This window comes from Silene latifolia, chromosome 11 (assembly GCF_048544455.1).
Source record: "Silene latifolia isolate original U9 population chromosome 11, ASM4854445v1, whole genome shotgun sequence".
In the NCBI taxonomy this organism is placed as follows: domain Eukaryota; kingdom Viridiplantae; phylum Streptophyta; class Magnoliopsida; order Caryophyllales; family Caryophyllaceae; genus Silene; species Silene latifolia.
The window spans coordinates 2,490,066-2,510,135 of record NC_133536.1 but is presented as its reverse complement, the minus strand read 5'-3'; the positions used below and the strand labels follow the sequence as shown (position 1 = coordinate 2,510,135).

At 42.2% G+C, this 20,070-nt stretch overlaps 1 protein-coding gene across 1 annotated transcript; it reads left to right on the top strand.

Annotated features, from left to right (window-relative positions):
• Positions 1-14,407: 14,407 nt before the first annotated feature.
• On the top strand, positions 14,408-16,587 carry LOC141610620 (pentatricopeptide repeat-containing protein At5g44230-like). The gene has a single exon (XM_074428796.1). It carries the CDS (start codon positions 14,467-14,469, stop codon positions 16,429-16,431), a length of 1,965 nt encoding a protein of 654 aa, XP_074284897.1. The 5' UTR covers positions 14,408-14,466; the 3' UTR covers positions 16,432-16,587.
• The last annotated feature ends 3,483 nt before the right edge of the window (positions 16,588-20,070 follow it).

Below are 20,070 nucleotides of genomic sequence, written 5' to 3'. Positions count from 1 at the left end.
GAGCCAATAAGATTATTTTAGGAAATGGAGAGACCATTTCCTCTCTTATACCCTTTAAATAATATTTTTTTTCACTAAACCCTATTATTCCTTTATTTTTACTCATAAATTTAGAACCGTTCGATAATTTCAAGATGCGATCTGGGCCACCGAGAGGAAATGGCCTCTCCATTTCTTTTTAGAAAATGGAGAGGATCTCTACTCAATAATTGGTACGAGAATTTGTCTCACTATAAAGAAGTGCAATAATTGAGGTTTTAATTATTTTTTTATTTAGTTTTACTTTATTTATTAATTGTCTCTCCTTAATATAGTAAGAGACGGTCTTTTAGAATAATTTCAGACGTTTTTACTTGTGATGTCACAAGTCACAACCTCTCTCATACTTGGCCTCCTACTTGCTCTTTATAAGCAGGGGCAGAGTCAGGATTTGAAGCCAGCGGGGGCGAAAAATTTCAATGGGGACAAAAGGATAATTTTATATGGGAACCTCAAATTTTTTTGAAAATTTTAATTAAAAATTTCAAATGCCAATAGGAGCGAACGTTCCTACTAGCCCCCTCACTCCACCGCTATTTGGAAGAGGTTAAGTATGTGACGAAACAAAATAGTGCCATCACAGATCAAATTTCTGGAATAATTTAATGCACAATATTTGTGCACGTGATATTACAAACTTACGGTGCATTTGATGAAGTAATAATGCACTTTTTACAATACGAGCGAGTATGTGGTATTTGTATCCGTACACTGTTCATTACTCCTTCCTTTCAGGCCCCCGTCCGTTTGTCCTTGTTTCTTTGCAGGACAAGTCCACTTAATTTCTGTTAGAGAGTTGGGCCGTTGAGAAAGAACAAGTAAGAGGAGCCCAAGTATAAAAGAAGAATTTGCCTAAAAGGATTGGGCTAGGAGACGCGTGAGAGTGAAGAAGCCCACTGAAAGAAGAGTCCCGCGTTTTGGAAAGCCTTCAGGGAGATCCTAAGGAAAATTCAGGGAGAACGGAGGAAGATGACCTGTTATGGAAAAAGTTGTAATAAGAATAATATACCTTTCCATAAACGAGGTAGGATATATCTAGGGTTCCTACCTATAAATAGCCAAATGAGCAATCAAGAAAGGACATTGATCTCTCACACATACAAAATACATTGTGCTAGCTAAATTTACATATCGTCTCCATTGTGCTCGTTCTCTCATTAACAAGCTAGTGCAATACTTGGTAGGGTACCGTCCCTCCCGCGGTTGTTCCCACATTGGGTTTTCCGCGTCACCAAATCTTGCGTGTCACCTTTAATTACGTTCTTTATTTCCTTATTTAGCATTGACATAAACGACCAACCAACATACAACGAGTAAGACCGCATTGACCTAATAAAACCTAAATACGGTAAAAATTACCTAAACACTCGTCACCAACTTGGTTACGAACTTATTCATCTTAATCATTTGTTTACTTCTAATTAAAATACATTTATAAAAAAATAAAATCTTATCTATATTAATACAAAAGACAATACTCAATCCTCAGCGCGCCACGTCATTAATGCAACCTTTTTTTCCCCCCGGAAATTCATGTTATGGTGGGACCCGTTAGTGTGCAATGTATTTATTTCTTCAGATTTCCGTCTTTTCAAACATGCGATAAATTCCGCCTTGCAACAAATTCTATGAAATAATATTATGAAAAAATTATATGAATCAATATTATGAAATAATTTTATACATTCCGTGTAAATAAAATTAATAACATATACGCAGAATTACAAATGGGAGTAAATGAAATTGAATTACATAATTTTTAAAACAAAATTAAATTATAATAAAATTACATAATTACGAGAAGGAATTACATTTATATACGGGATAGAACATAAAACGCAAATGAATTACATACATAATTTTTTAAAACTACATGGTACAATAATTTTTGTTTAAAAAATAATTCTTGACGGAGTATTTACTTGGTGTATAAAATATTCATGTATTTTGGTTAATATTATTGTACCATGCAGCAACAACATAACAACATAATTTTTTAAAACTACATGGTAAAAAATTTTTTGTTTAAAAAATCAATCATGACGGAGTATTTACTTGGAATATAAAACTCGGCAATTTAACTATCAGCCGCGCACACCGAAAATGGTAGGTGACAATGATAGGCAACCGAGTTAACTTAGTCTTCAACTAGCATTTAAAGCAAATTTTACTTTTTTTTACTCTAAAAAAATAAATAAATTTTAATTTAATTTACAAGTGATTAAAAATTTTGTAATAAATTTTTTTTAATTTTTTTTTTTAATAAATAATTCACAATTATTGTAATAAATATTTTTTTAATAACAACAACACAATAAGTTAACAGTCGAAAAACTTTAAAATATATTGTTTTTAGAAATGCAAAAACAAATATACCTCCAAAAAACATTAATACTGGCCCAAATACATACCCGTGCAATTTTACACGGGTTTAAAACTAGTATCGCCGTCTTCAATGAGATTTTGTGTTAAACGAATTAGATTTAAAGAATACAATGGTATAAAATCCTCCCAGTCTCTCACTCGTTATAAATTTGGATCAAATAGTCTCGTCAGTAACTATTTGTGTCATTTCACCGACTGAGTTAGTTATGTCATTTCACCGAAGGAGTTAGTTAAGCGTCACTTTCATTGTCACATAAGGGTGGTAAAAAAAAAGTGAAAAATCTCCACCATTTATTTCTCATCTAAATTATTGGCATTTGCATGGCAGCCATGCATCTTACGTAGTAAATCAATGGCTATATAAATGGGTCTCAAACTTTGCATATACAAGTATAGAACACGCACAAAATCATCAATTAATCAAATTAAACTTAAGAAAAAAAATCCTAGAAAAAAATACCAAGAATATGAAGGTGGTTAATATGGTGGCATTGTTGGCGATTGTGGTGTTAGCGGTCACCACACTCGAACCAGGGATTGCTACTCGCCAACTTAATAATCATCGCCTCTCAAACATCATGTTTGAGGATGCGTATATCCGACCCCTTACCTGTAAGGCTGTAAAGATAGGTATAGTGTGTTAGGGATAAAAATTGAATTTTATCCTTTGCACGTGGCACCGCTTTACTGAGGAAAAGGGAGACAAGTCAAGGATAACGTGGCACACAACGATTGGTAAAGGGAAAGACAGATGGATCACTGAGGTGACAAATTTTGGACCGCTGGATTAAATAAAGTACAAACACAATTTGGCCCAAAGGAAAGAAGCCCACGCGCGAGAAAGAGTAAAAGACCCAGTCAATTAACAAACCCCTACTTTGCAGCATGTTGACCTGATATTCCGCAACAGAAGCAGAGGAGACTTTCAAACCCTAGATTTCGTCTTGAACAGCTATAAAAGCGAGGGTAAAGCAACGTACAAAGGCATTCACCAGTTGATCAAGCAACACATTACTCAAAAGAATTCATCAGCAATTGGCAACAATTATTTAGTTACATAAAAATTGTATTTCCTTACTTGGGCGTTTGATACGTCGATTATAGTGCAAAATTGGCGGGATTCCGACTCCCCCCGCGGTTGTTCCCATACCGGGTTTTCCGCGTCACCAAAAATCTCTCGTGTCATATTTTTTGTCTACCTTCTCCTTCTTTACTTCATCACCTATTCATTCGATAAGTTATAATCAAATATTGGCATTAAGGATAATCACTATCACTCACATAAGTAATTCATAGTCGGTAAATTTTTACCAAAACAGTTTGGCGCCCACCGTGGGGCATAGTGATCATTTCCTATAGCCAAGCCTCGCAAAACCGAACCAAATATCACAATGTCCGGAACCGGCCCGAAATCCTTCCAAAGAAGTATGTCGGCCTTATCTTCCGCAGGAGAGTTACTTCGCATCTACAGACCGATCGGTGCATCCCCAAAGATCCACCAAATGATCCCTGCCAAAGATGTCGACCGAGCCATGCCCCACCTCGAAACCACCGCAGATTCCCAAGGCAACAGTGCATCCAAATCGACCAAATCTAGCAGAGAAAGCACCCAGAGAGGAGGCGAAGCGGCGGCGGAAGTCCGACCCAGAAAGCTCAGCGCGAAGTTCTCCGGCGAGAGGATCTCAAGCACTCGATCCGATCACGGTGATGATTCGGGGGATGGACATTCTCGCGTCGGGCGTTGAGGATCCGAGGAAAGACAACCCGAATATGATGGCTCAAATCGTGACGGCAGATCCAGTCCAAACCAACATCGGCACCGAGGCTCCGGCCCGAGAACCAAAGATGGAGGATCGGGACGACCAATCCCGTCGAGCTAGTTACCAGCCGGATCTTGCGAGGATAGCACCTAGCGAACCAATCGAGCCAAGAGGATTGGGATGTCTGTCATTCGATAATCCACCCAGCCTGCAGCAGACAAAAGGTAATGCTTTGTTTAGCACCCCTTCTGGATCTGACCATCCACCCTTTTCAGGTACCCCCACACACCAGACACCAGGATGGCAATCTGGATCTGTTCCCAATACAGCAATTCCATCCTGCAACCGTTCACCAAAGTGGAGCCTGGATCGGAGAATTACAAAGAGACACCGGGATGGCGGCTGGATCCATAGTCCACGCAACACCAGAACCAATCACCCAAAGAATAAAGCCGGTATCGGGAGCACCCTGGCTAGGAAGTTCACCCGTTGGTTCTCTTCGCCCTGTCTCTAACCCTCTTGCGGAGAGCGAGAAACTCGCTGGAGCAAAGAATACCAGGAGCTGAGAGAGCTAATGTACAGAATACCAGGCGTAACCCGCCCGTTGGAGAAAGCAGCCAAAGATAGCTACGCAGACTCACCTTTCGTGGATGACATAGCTCTAATCGGTGTTCCTAAAGGATGTGTGCCGCCAGCTATGACACTCTATGATGGGACCTCGGATCCACTTGACCATATCAACCATTACAAGCGAAAAAATGATGGTGATAACCGCAATTGGATCTCTAAAGGAAGTTTGCATGTGCAAGGGTTTCGGATCAACACCGTCAGAGCGACCTGCAGCATGGTTCGTGGGCTTACCAAACAAAAGCATATCCAGCTTCGCCGACCTAGTCAATGCCTTCAACCAGCAGTTCGCCAGCAGCAGAAAGCCAGAGAAGCAGACCAGTGACCTCTATCGGCTGGTGCAAGGATTTGAGGAATCCACCCGTGATTACTTAAACCGGTTCAACAAAGAGAAGGTGTCAATTCCGAGGTGTGATATAGCAACCGCTATACAAGCCTTCCGCCGAGGGCTGCACCAGGATTCACAATTATACAAGGAGTTAACCATGCACCCATGCACTACCTTTGAGGAGGTACAATCGAAAGCAATCGCTGTCATGAGGCTAGAAGAAGACGCTGCACCCGTAAGAGGCACCTACGACTCAGACCCAGTATCCAGAAAGGCTCCTGTAGAAAAGAAAAGCGAAAGATCCAAACCCTACAGCAGGAACGTGAATAAAGTTTCTGGAAGCTCAGAAGGAAAGTCGGGCGCGGATCGGCCTCCCGAAAGTAAGTGAGTACGGTTTCACTACCAATCTTGCAGGACTATTCAAAGCCTTGAAGGAGCTGGGACGCAGAGTCAGATGGCCAAAACTTCCAGAAGGAAACCCCAGCAGCAGAGACACAGGCAAAAAGTGTGAGTTCCACGGCAGCAACACTCACAACACCGATGAATGCCACTCCCTCAGAAAAGAAGTCAAATTCCACTATGACCAAGGAAACCTGGATCACCTCCTACCCAGAAACACGACAAGAGTAAATTCAGCGGACCAGGTTCTGCCCTCTCCTCCTCCTCATTGCTCTAGAACTGTGAATGTCATTACAGGTGGATCGGAGTTGTGTGGACTGACCTACTCAGCAGCTAAGAGGCACGCAACCAGGGCTAAAGGAGACAGACCAGAGAGCTCCTGCAGAGTCAACCACCAAAATCTGCCGTCAGTCACCTTCGACGAAAACACGCAGATCTGCTCTCTGACCGCACCACGACGCCCTAATCATCACGCTTCCCATAGGAAATTGCAAAGTAAAAAAGATCCTAGTGGACACCGGAAGCTCCGTCAACTTGATCATGATGGAAACACTAAAAGGAATGGGATTCACCGACAAAGATCTAGCAAAGAAGGCAATTCCCTTGGTTGGTTTCAGCGGCGAAACAAAGCACTCCTTAGGAGAAATCATCATACCGACCTACGCCGGAGGGGTAAACAAACAGGTAAGGTATCTGGTTATTGATGGGCCCTCTACTTACAATGTAATCCTTGGCAGGCCCTGGATCCATGAGATGAAAGCAATCCCCTCAACATACCACCAAAGGTGCACGAAGTTTCCAACACCTTGGGGGTGCAAGAAATACGTGGGGACCAGGAAGAAGCTAAGGATTGCTACAAGGTGGCTCGAAGCCGACAACAAATTCGCCTGCATAGCAATTACAGAGCCAGCGCATCCAGGACGAGTACATTGAGCCCCAGCAGGCAGAACTAGACGAAGTCATCCTGGACTCGCTGCATCCAGAACGAACTATTCTCATTGGATCTGAATGTAGAGGTAAGATTCGTGAAGAACTCGTTCGGTTGTTGAGAACTAACATAGATTGCTTTGCTTGGTCACATGATGATATGATAGGGATAGACCCAAGTGTGATAACTCACAAGCTAAGTGTGGATCCAAGCCACAAACCCGTGCAGCAGAAAAGAAGAAAGTTTGCTTCTGAAAGAAACCAGGTCATAAATCAGGAAGTAGATAACCTGCTTGCAGCAGGAAAGATTCGTGAAGTAAAATACCCAGAGTGGTTATCTAATGTGGTAGTGGTCCCAAAGAAAAATGGCAAGTGGAGGGTCTGCGTCGATTTCACGGATTTAAATAAAGCTTGCCCGAAGGATCCATTCCCTCTGCCACATATAGATGCCATGGTGGATGCCACTGCAGGCCACGAGATGCTGACATTCCTGGATGCCTGGAGCGGATATAACCAGATAAAGATGCACCCCAGTGACCAGGAAAAGACAGCGTTCAGATCCGAGAGAGGTATCTATTGTTACAATGTAATGCCTTTTGGACTGAAAAATGCAGGATCTACCTATCAGAGGCTGGTAAACATGATGTTTAAAGAACAAATAGGTAAAACTATGGAAGTATATATAGACGATATGGTCGTCAAATCAAAGCAGGCTTCACAGCACCACCAGCACCTGGAAGAAACTTTCAATACCCTTAGGAAGTACCAAATGAAGCTGAATCCTACGAAGTGCACCTTCGCAGTATCCAGTGGAAAGTTCCTAGGGTACATGGTGACCCAGAGGGGAATAGAGGCCAGCACCGAGCAAATAAGAGCAATCCTGCCGCACCGAGTCACCGCAAAACCAAAAGACGTCCAAATACCGACCGGAAGAGTGGCGGCCTTAAACAGATTCATATCCAGATCCTCGGACAGATGCAGGCTATTCTATGATATACTCAGGAAAAGCCAAAAATTTGAATGGACGGACGACCACGAAAAAGCATTTCAGGAGCTGAAACGTTATCTCAGCACCCCGCCTCTCCTGTCGAAACCAGAGCCAAAGGAGCCACTGTTCCTATATCTGTCAGTCACAGAAGCAGCAGTCAGTGCAGTGTTAGTGCGAGAGCAGGAAGGATCACAACATCCGGTATACTACATCAGTAAGTCTCTGCTTTCGGCAAAGACCAGGTACACATCACTAGAAAAACTTGTCCTTGCACTTGTTACTGCATCCTATAAACTGCGTCCCTACTTTGAATCTCATACAATTTCTGTGATAACTAATTATCCCCTTAAAACTATCATGAGAAAACCAGAATTGTCAGGACGAATGGCTAAATGGTCCGTACATTTGAGCGGGTACGATCTGAAATTTGAACCACGTACGGCCATAAAGTCACAGGCTCTGGCAGACTTTGTGTCTGACTTCTGCCCAGCACTCCAGACCCAGGCCGAACAGGATATCCTGAGTCTGGAAGAAGACAAAGGAGAACAAGTGTGGGAGTTACATGTGGACGGAGCCTCAAACGCCAAAGGAGCAGGAGTAGGGCTGGTCCTCAAATCACCCCAAGGAGACCTCATAGTCCAGGCCGTACGATGTGAATTCAAAGCCACAAACAACGAAGCAGAATACGAGGCACTAATCCCTGGTCCGTCGCTCGATCTCAAAATCGACACCTTCGTGTTTGCGGTGATTCTAAGCTTATAGTTAACCATGTGAATGATCACTGAAGCCAGGGGACCCCAGGATGATGGCATATTTAGATATAGCAAAGGAGCTGAAAATCAAATTCGTCTCATTCAACATCAAGCAAATCCCCAGGGAGCAGAATGCAGAAGCAGACGCACTAGCCACCCTGGGGCAACCTTCAAGACAGAACTATTTCAACAATATCAATTGTCCACGTCTTTGGAGCCAAAGAACACTAAAATCTCAAAGAGAGGAAGCGAGAAAAAGTGTGCAAAGACCAAAGAAGAAAGTACAACAGATGGAGGAAACCCTACCTAGACTGGTTGCAGAATGACGTCCTACCAGCAGATAAAAAGGAGGTAAGGGGCTTTAAAATGAGAGCATCCAGATTCCTACTAATCGACAATGTTCTTTTCAGAAGTCCCACGCTGGACCCTACCTCGTGTGCGGATCGGGAAGAGTCTCAGTCGCTTTTGCATGCTATCCACAATGGAGAATGTGGAAACCATGCGGGGGCAGGAGCCCATCCAACAAGGCACCGAGGCGGGGTACTTCTGCCCACAATGCGCAAAGATGCCATGGAATTCGCAAAAAAATGCGACGCTTGCGAGAGACACGCCCATGTTAGCCACCACCAAACAGAGCCTCGCACCAGGTTATCTCACCATGGCCTTTCATGAAATGGGAATGGATATTGTAGGACCATTACCCAGAGCACCATGAAACAAAGTCTACATGCTCGCCATGACGGATTACTTTTCCAAATGGATAGAAGCGAATCATCCTCCCAGTTTACGAAAACCCGGTGATATCTTTCATTAAACGCAATATCATATGCAGTTTGGCATTCCATCCAAATTATATGTGATAATGGGTCCCAATTCATTGGAAATAAGACTCAAGCTTTTTGTGCTAGGTGGAACATCTCGTTGCGTAAATCTACTCCCAGAACCCCAGTCCAACGGACAAGTCAATCCAAAGAATAAGATTATCATAGAAAACTTGAAAAAGAAACTAGAAGAGATTGGGGGCAAATAGGCGGAAGAGCTACCTCCGGTTCTCTCGGGTGACGAACCACACCAAAGGTTGCAACGGGCAAACCCCTTTCACCCTAGTGTTCGAGCGAAGCGATCATCCCATCCGAAGTCGGGTCCCAACCCACGATATGGATGCATCACGAAGATCGGAACCAGGTGGAAATGGCAAGCACTGGACACGATAGATGAACTCGTAACCGCGCCAAATCGGGATGGCTTCCTACCGACGATCATGTGGCTAAAAGCTACAACAAGAACGTAAAAGTAAGAACTCTGCAGGTGGGAGATCTGGTCCTAAGGAAAGTCTTCCGAGATACCAAGAACCAAAGAAGGGGAAATTTGCCTACAACGGGAGGGGGGCCATACCAAGTAGAAAGCACGGTTGGAAATGGAGCCTACCGACTCATGACTATGGAAGGGCAAATGGTTCCCAGATCCTGGAATATCACCCACTTAAAAAAATATTTTATTTAAAGTCACCAAAGAAGGTCAACAACCGGTACTCACCTACCGTGATCACACCCGACCAGGTTCTAGATATTGCCTTACATATTTTCTGGCTCTGAACATTTTTCTGTCTCTGAATACTTTTACGCCTCCAAAAATTCTTCTGGCCCTAAAAAGATATTTTCCTGCTTCTAAAATGTTTTTCTATTTTTTATATATATTTCTCTGGGTCTAAGTATCTCCTGAGTCTGAATGTTTTCTGGATCTAAAAACGTTATTTCTAATCCAACATTTCTGGATCTAAAAGCCTTGTTCGTATTTTAAATCCTAACAAACTTTAATTGCAAAACCACCGTGAATAATTTGAAATATTTTCAAGTAAGCCAAGAAAATAAAATGCAAACTAATCTGGCAGAGCTTGTATTCACTACAGAAGGCGTGTGTCTGTGGCTAAGCACGTACAACCGGGACAAGCAGCCTCCCGCGATGCATTAGCACCCACGCAAGCCTGGCTCCTCTGGACGAGTGGGCATACTAGACCCCTTAGCCAAAGAATCTATCGATGGCCAAACAAACGACGTGCATGCACAAATCAAAGCACCAGAAACGGTACGACACAAAAAGATAATCAGTAGGAAATACTTAAGTCAACAAGCAAAGCATGTCTGGCACCAGAGCCAGACCAAAAGTACATAAACTGTTCAAAACAAAGATGTTATGCCCCGTAGGGCCAAAAACTAACTAAGCACAGCATAAGTCTTTCAGATGCAGAAAAATACTAATCTACGTTAATATGCACCACATCTTCAGGAGCAGCAGCCTGAGCGTCAGGAGCAGGAGAATTCACCTCTTCCTCAGCGCCTGGGTCATCAGCAGAAACAGTACCAGGCTCCACCAAGCCAGACAGTACGTCCAGATTCAGACCATCTGGAAAAGTAGCAGCAAGCCTCCCCTCTTCAGCTCCTAAATCCCAGGCCAAATGCTCCCCCTTCTGGAACATCTTTATACAGTCGATCTTTGTTTCCAGAGCGGCATAAGACAAAGCATCCACCAGAGTCCTTTTCAATTCCTGCACCTCAGAAACCCTCTCCTCCTGAATCTGGGCAACACGGGTTTCTGCATCAGAAGCACGTTTCTCCACCTCTGAAGTGCGCCTTTCAAAGATCGCAGACCTTCTCCTTAGCATCGCACCTCTTTCTTGCATCGCACCTCCTTCTCAAAGATCGCAGACTTTCCTCTCAAAGATCGGCAATCTTCTTCTCAAGACTAAATCCGCCCCTCAGCAAGAGAAAGACTGTTCTGTAAATTCTGCTTCTGAGTGGCCTCCTCCAACAGCAAATCCTGGGACTTGTTTAGATCAGCCTGAGTTTTCAGCCTATCCTCGTTGGCCTCCTTCGCCAGCTTCCGAAGCTTCGCATTTTCTGCTACCAGGAGAGACACCTTCTCCCGCAAATACAGGGCCATCTGAAAGGACTGGTAGACCAGAACAAAGTGTCAAAAAAAAAAAAAAAAAAAAAAAAAAAAAAAAAAAAAAATGATTGTTTACCTCGAAAGAATGCTCGAGCACGATCCACCAAGTCGACAAAGGAGCGCTATCCAACGCACCTAGGAGCTGGAAGAAGCATCCGCTCATTAAGTCCAAGCTACTTGTAGACTTATTCTTACCAAAGTTATCCGGAAGTGAAAAAACAATAACCCCCGGAGCAGATTTAGAGCCGGAAGAAGCCCCAGAAGCAGGAGCAGCTTTAGAAGCGGAAGCAGACCCGGAAGCAGAAGTAGCTCCAGAGGCAGGAATGGTTACAGGCGTTGGAATCCCATCAGACGCAGGCTTAGCTGGACCCGAGCCAGGAACAGCTTTGGAGGTCAAAGCATCTCCAGAAGCAGACAGTCCGTGCCCAGGCAATGGAGGCCTCACAGCCAGAGGTGTAGCTTCAATAGGGACCTGCTCCTGAGTCCGCTCCGCAGCAGCAGATCTCCTTTTGGGACGAGGTCCAGAACCAGGGGCAGGAGTAGACTTCCTCTTCTCAGCAGGCTTGGGGGCAGCCGTAACTTGCTCTTTCACTCTCTGAGCCAGGACATCTTGCAATGAAATCTTAGATTTTGCAGAATCTGGAAGCGGCAAAGATCAAGTTAGAACCAAATACACGAAGAATCCAGAAACAAAGCCAAGTCAAAGAAGGAAGAACAAACGCACTAGTCGACATTGAATCTTTCTCCTCAGCAGATGTTTTCTTCACCACAGCAGCAGAATCCTGGACCAAGTTGGGGAAAGTCCTATTTTCTGGAGGTGGACTGAACAACTTGGAAAGGGAAGCAGTTTTGTCAGGAGACAAGGGCAGGGGGCACAAACCTGCACAAAAAACCAAGTAAGGAAATATGAGCATCAAGGAAAATGTACAAGAATAAAGGCATGCAAGTACCGTCTGTTGATCGCCAAACACTGACAATATAGTCAGTCGGAGCAGGAAGGGTGTCAATTTTCACGAAAATAAAGCGGGAGAACCACTTGCTGTCATCCGGCTTCACAGGGAAGATGATGCAATTCTTCTCCCCGTCTCGAACACGAATGGTCACTTGACCCCGAGCAAGGGACCTAACCGAGAACAAGTGTGCAAGGTCCGGAAGACCAATCTCGTAACCAAAACGGTTATTCATGGCATCAATCGCAAGCAAGATCCGCCAAGTGTATGGGGCCACTTGGCAAATAGCCAACTGATTCAAGTTTAGATACTCTTGAACCAAGGGGGGGAAAGGAAATCGCAGACCCAAACGAAAGGCATACTCATACAAGCAAATCCACCCTACCCTCACTGAGTCTGCCTTCTGACCAGGAGTCGGAATGTGGAACACCACATCATCAGAAAAACCAAAGGTTTTCTTGATGTGATCAAGATCCTCAGAAGTAAAATCGGAATCACAAGAGTGTTTGTCGGAAAGGACGCCGCCGGAGAGAAAGTCATCAGACGGCATCACCAGATCCGAGGTCGAAGAAACGGATTTTTGCGACATTATGTGCAAAGAAATGAAAAAACGAGTGGGAAATAAAATACCTGAAGAATAGCGGCCGGCAGAAAGGTGGGTTTAGGAGAAAAGAAGATGAAGATGATTGATAGTGATGGGAAGGTGAAAAAATAGAGGGAGGGAGGATACCGAGGGAGTTAAATAAAGGAGAGTTTGAGGGCAAGTGGGAATTAGTGGGCGGTTGAGAGACATTAAGTGGAGGAAGTTGAAGAAGCCAAGGTAACTGCTAGAACTTCATCAGTTTTCCGCATCGCAGCTGAAATTCCCGCCTAAAAAGTATTTGAGACGGAAATTTGGGGGCAATTGTTAGGGATAAAAATTGAATTTTATCCTTTGCACGTGGCACCGCTTTACTGAGGAAAAGGGAGACAAGTCAAGGATAACGTGGCACACAACGATTGGTAAAGGGAAAGACAGATGGATCACTGAGGTGACAAATTTTGGACCGCTGGATTAAATAAAGTACAAACACAATTTGGCCCAAAGGAAAGAAGCCCACGCGCGAGAAAGAGTAAAAGACCCAGTCAATTAACAAACCCCTACTTTGCAGCATGTTGACCTGATATTCCGCAACAGAAGCAGAGGAGACTTTCAAACCCTAGATTTCGTCTTGAACAGCTATAAAAGCGAGGGTAAAGCAACGTACAAAGGCATTCACCAGTTGATCAAGCAACACATTACTCAAAAGAATTCATCAGCAATTGGCAACAATTATTTAGTTACATAAAAATTGTATTTCCTTACTTGGGCGTTTGATACGTCGATTATAGTGCAAAATTGGCGGGATTCCGACTCCCCCCGCGGTTGTTCCCATACCGGGTTTTCCGCGTCACCAAAAATCTCTCGTGTCATATTTTTTGTCTACCTTCTCCTTCTTTACTTCATCACCTATTCATTCGATAATTTATAATCAAATATTGGCATTAAGGATAATCACTATCACTCACATAAGTAATTCATAGTCGGTAAATTTTTACCAAAACATAGTGAGTGTGCAAACGACGATGAATGTTGCGGATCTTGTAGATGCGAGGCCGCAGATTATGACTTACTCCCGATTTGTGTGACCCGTTACTTCCAAACTGAATGCTGAATGCTGAATGCTGAATCTATGGCGGTCTGTGTGTCTTGTAGTTTTTTATGGAATTTGTTTTCTACTTGAACTGTGTCGGTCCTTTTTTACTTATTTAATCCACCTAAGTCCATGTGACCCCAATGAATATTTCCTACTTTACCCCTCACATTTCCACATTTTCTTAAATAACCACTTTTTACTTATGTTTACCTCTGTCTGGATCGGAGGGAGTACTTATTTACATAATACTTCCTCCATTCAACTCCACTCTACCACTTTGCTTTTTCACGTTTGCCAACGCGTATTTTACGCGTTAAATATCGTTAGCTACGTATTTGCAAAAATTATAAAAGTTAGATATTTTTAATGTACTCGTAAAGACGAATCAAACAAGATCCCACTTGATTATATTTTTACTTATGTATTGAGAGAAAATTACAATTGAAGGTTTATTTGTTAATAGTGTGCAAAAACTAATATGGTAGAGTGAAGTTGAATGGAAGAAGTATATTCTATGCTATTCTAACAATTACCCTAAATAAATTGATAATTGGAACCCAAATAACCCGACTAGGTTGACTCAGTTTACAAAGTCTACCTCTACGCAGGCTTCTCAAATGCACAAAAGCTACAACAACAGCCAGGAACGTATCTCGGCGCTAAGCCTCTTCGACGACATGTAATCGGCGATGCGACCAACAAGGGTGGCAGTGGCGGTGGTACCACCCCATCTATTCCGCAAACTCACCTCCCAAACTCCAACCTACAACCAACAACAACAACAACAACAACAACAACGCATAATCACTCTACTCACCCAATGCACCAACATCACCAACCTTAAACAAATCCATACTCACATATACATCCATGGCTTCCACCAAAATTCCTACATTCTCACCAAACTCATCCGCACTCTCACCCGTCTCAACATTCACTCCTCTTACCCTTTCGCCATTTTCCGCAACACCCACAACCCCGACTCCTTCCTCTGGGCCGCCATGATTCGTGCTCATGTACTCCAACACCGCATTCCCGACTCCGTATATTGGTACAACTCTATGAGACGGAATTGCATCTCCCCGAATTCGTTTACATTTTGCGCGTTGTTAAAAGGGTGTACGATGACACGGGACACGGAGTTAGGGTGGCAGGTGCATGGTCACTTGGTTAAGTTTGGTGGGTTAGGGTTACGGTCGACTTTATTTTTAAATGCTGGGAATAGTTTGGTTGATATGTATGTGAAATGTGGGGAGTTGGGTTGTGCACGGAAGGTGTTTGATGAAATGTCTGTGAGAGATGTTGTTACGTGGACGTCTTTGATTGTTGGGTATGCCGGGGTTGGGGATATGGAGTGTGCTAGGGAGTTGTTTGATGGGTTGGGTGGTGGTAAGGATGGGTTTATTTGGGGGTGTATGATTACCGGTTATGCGCAGAATGCGCGGCCTAACGAGTGTTTGGAGTTGTTTGAGATGATGCTGACTCCTGATGGTGTTGGGTTTGAGGTTGAGGTTGATGAGTACACTTTGGCTAGTGTTATTTCTGCGTGTGCGCAGCTGGGGACGACAAAGTATGTGACATGTATTCGGGGGATTGCTGAGAGGTTGGGAAGTGGGCCTGAGACGAATGTTGTTATTGGGTCGGGTTTAGTGGATATGTATTCCAAGTGTGGGAAGGTGGATGATGCTTTTGAGGTGTTTAGGTTGATGAAGGAAAGGAATGTGTATACTTACAGTTCAATGATATTAGGGTTTGCGGTTAATGGTCGCGCTAATGCAGCAATGCAATTGTTCTATGACATGGACGAGAGGACTGATATAAGGCCGAATCATGTTACCTTTGTTGGGGTGCTTACGGCATGTAGCCATGCCGGGATGGTTGAAGAAGGTCGTAGATTGTTTGGCGCCATGGAAGAAACTTACGGAGTTTCTCCAACTGCTGATCACTATACATGTATGGTTGATCTTCTTGGACGGTCTGGTCACTTGGAAGAGGCTTTAACCCTTGCGAATTCACTAGAATCACCACATCCTCATGGTGGTGTGTGGGGCGCGTTGCTTGGAGCTTGTAACATCCATAATAATCCCGACATTGCTGTGATTGCAGCCGGACATTTATTTGAATTAGAGCCTAATGGTATGGGAAATTATATCTTGCTCTTTAATATACTTGCATCCGCTGGGGAATGGGATAAAGCCGTAAAGGTACAGAACCTAATTAAGGACAAGGGTGGGAAGAAGTTTCCCGCGTGTAGTTGGGTAGACGGAAAGAAAGGGCATGTTAATGAATTCTTTGCTGGAGACTTGATTCATCCTCGATCGAATGAGATAAGACATGTTTTGGAGGATCTTGTATATAAGTTGGAACGTCATGGATACCAGACAAACTTGGCGTCAGTGAGCTATGATATTAGCGATGAGGATAAGAGGGAAATACTAATGCCTCACAGTGAGAAGTTAGCTTTGGGTTTCGAATTGCTGACGACTGAATCTGATCATACCATTAGGATTATGAAGAATCTTAGAATTTGCGAGGATTGCCATGTTTTTATGTGTGGCGCTTCCAAAATTACTAAGAGGGATATTGTTGTAAGGGATACTATGAGATTTCACCATTTCCATGACGGGTTTTGCTCTTGCGGAAATTTTTGGTGATTAGGCTTCAGGGTTTTGTATCATCATCCATGTTGGCCAAACCCAAATCATTTATGACCAACAGTTTGTTGTGGTACGTTGCTGTCTGTTTACCTAGATGGCTAGATCACTGTATCACTTCTTCTACAGAATATTTTATAGTCTCAGTTTTGTTAAAAGCTTTCTAGTGATTCCTTTGGAGCAATAAATATTAATCAATGAATGGCAGACGCAGTTTAAATGGTCTGCAGCAGCCAGCAGGATGAATACTATACTACTTATCAGTTATCACAGGTATGTATCCCACCAAATTCATTTCCTTAGCATACCACCTTATCTCATGCTGTGGCGTGTGGATGTATGTTTTAAGCTGACTTGCAGTATTAGAAGAGGTTTACATACTAGCATCATGTATGTATGCTGTTATACATTTTGATTCTGTATGCACTCCTTAAGATTCTTTCACCATCATGCTTCATATGAACCAGGGTTACCGGATTCGCAATTCGTTCAATTCGCTTTCTTAATTCTAATTTGCGATTCGCTCAATTTAGCGAAGGCGAATTACATTATTTTACAATTCGGTAATTCGTCGAATCCAATTCGCAAAAGGAAATCATAATTCGCTAATTCGAATCAATTCGCCTACTCTACAAAATGAATAAAATACGAAAATTATTTTAGCAAAATACTTATTCTTGATAAAATTACTTTAAACAAGTCTCCAAAGTACCTAAATAACGAAAACTGATCAAATAACAGAAACAGATCAAGTACTACTAAATTATTTTTCCTGATTTTTTTTGGTTTTTAGCATAATCATATAATTCGCTCATCTCAGCGAACTAAAAGCGAATTGGGACGAATTAAGATGAAAACGAATTGCGAATGAACGAATTAATTCGCAATTCGGGGGAGCGAATTAGGTAACCCTGATATGAACATTATTGAATTGTTGTCTGATGGATTTGCCTTCTGTAAACTGGACTGATCTAACATGATAATCTGCAATTTCATTGTTGGTTCACCCTTGCTCTCTTCTTTAGGATACCTATCACATTATCACAGAGTCAGATTGAGCCAAATAATGAGGTGAATATCCTTGATTTCAGTTTCATTTTAGGTAGGTATGGAGTATCTGGGTAAGATTTTTAGTTGATTTTTTTTTTTTTGACATTTATATCCGTTTCCAATGGGGCAAATACTTTTCTTTGGTTAGATTGTTAGAACAACTAGCTATGTTGCTCGGACTCGGTTAGAAGTATCCGACACGGGTGCGTGTCCAAGTTTTGGATTCGTCTATTTTATGAAAAAGATTCATGTTTTTGGTCTGAAATGAAGTGTCCGAGTGTCGAGTGTCCGACACGGGTACGTGAGGTAATTGAAGAGTCCGAGCAACGAACAAGGATAGAAATAAAGGAAAGTGGCTCATTGAATTGATTGAAACACTTGTGCTACTTAGATTAAAGAGGGTTAACCTTAATTCAGTTTTTCAGCAGAAGATGACTGATCATAAGTCTGATCTTGGATCTGTTCAAGGACAAGACGGCGGCACTCTACAGGCAGTAAAACCTTCCAGTGCAGCCCAGGAAGGCTAGCCAGACACCAAAGAAACTGATGGGGCGGATCGTGATTTAAGTGGTAACCAGAAACAACAGACGGGTTTGGATTTGAGTTCTGCGAATTTGGTTCCCCATTTTACGACCCGTTTGGTGATGCTCATTGCTGAGGAGGAAGAGATGGTGTTTTTATTTGAATTACTTCACTGGCTAGTACGATAAGATCCATTGCAAATGTCCTACATTGGTCATTTAAGAGTCCTACATAAGTCATTTAAGAGACTTGTTATGATTTAGGGATATTCTATATGGTACCCCTCAACTTTTCGACTTTCTACGTGGTACCACTACGCTTTTTAAAACATACATGATACCCCTAATTGTTGTCATTATCACTAAGTGCACCCCTAAACTTTATTTTTCGTCAATTAAACTCAGTTTTAGGCATTAAATGATGACTTGGACGCGTAACCAAGTTTGTCATTTATTATCCCATGACATATGGACTCTATTAGGCTCAATATTTCATCTTCACATCATCGAAGTCGAAGGTTGCTAAAGTGCTTCATGCTAGAAGACAATTAACAAGAATTCAAAGCCGAAGTAAAGAATCTCCAAGATGCAATGTTTATATCTACCCAGGTAAATTTCCACGTTCACGTTCACGTGACGTGAGTGTGTCTTGTTGCAGGTACTTTCCTAAAGCTCAATTACCGAAGAAAAGAAAAGAAACGACATCCTCAATGTGCTACTCCAACAACTCTTTGACGAAACCTCGTGTTTTATGTTCCCCCACTCCTAGTTTAAGTTTAAGTCCTTGTATCAATAATGTAGGATTGGCACTGGACCTATCGAGTCCTAGGTGCTCTATGTAAAACTCTCTTTTTACGGCTGTCAAAAAAAAAAAAAAATGATTTTCGTTACATAAGTTTGGTCCACGGTCCGGTCTGCGGTCCATTCGGTTTGGTCCAGGACCGGACCAAAAACCAAACTAACGTAAAAAGGTGGACCGGACCAAATAAAGTATGGTTCGGTCTGGTCCAGACCAAAATACAAGGTCCGGTCCGGTGTTTGGTCCGGACCGTCGAATGAACACCCTTATTTATTGGGTCGTTTTAAGACATAATTATGCAATAATTAAGTTTTCAATAATTAAGTTTTGACGAGGTTAGAAAATATGATATAATTATAGGCGAGCGTAACCTGTAATGTATAGAATGTTTTAGATTACTTATGCATTTTCTAACATGATATGCATCGAATTATAGAGATTAAAAATAACTTACTCCCTCCGTCCTACTCATTAGTTATGAATTGAATTCCGCACAAAGACCAGCAAGATGTCAGAGTAAGGATTTTAATAATAATATTGTATCATAAATCTACCACTTACACACGGACAATTTACAAGACAATATTACTGTAAATGGAAATGATAGGTATTGATTGATACACCTAAAGATTAAAAATGATAACTATTGACCAGAGCCGAGTGAATATATTATATGTACGTAGAATCTACAATTCTAAACTATTTATATTGTCACGACAATGGACATTTAGTCACGTTCATTTATATGTTTATTTATCTTATTATAGCGATAATCAAATTTCTCATAGCATTTAATAGTAGATAACATATTTAAGCACTAGATCCGTGCATTATTTTGCACAGGTTTAAAACTAGTACCAATTATAATGGGAGTGGTATTGTGTTGTATTACAAATTTACAGGATATTTGACGATAATGCACGTTTTATAATATGTGGTATTGGGTCTAGTCGTACACTGCCGATTAGCAATTACTACCTTTTTAGGCCCCCGTCCTTTTGTTCTTGTTTCACTGCCTCCACGTTAGCCAATAATCCAAGATAGCAACGTACTCCGGACGCCAACTTGCTTATGATTTATTTTTTCCGTCTAAATTATTTATTTACTTTTAATTAAAATATCTCTAAACAGTTAAAAACGTATATAAATGAACATTAATTCTCATTTTAGACTTGTCATTTTCGTCTGAAGACTTCAGACGTAAATGGGCCGTCTGAAGGGAAACCTTCTGATAAATGAATGAGACATAAGGAGTATGATGAACATAAA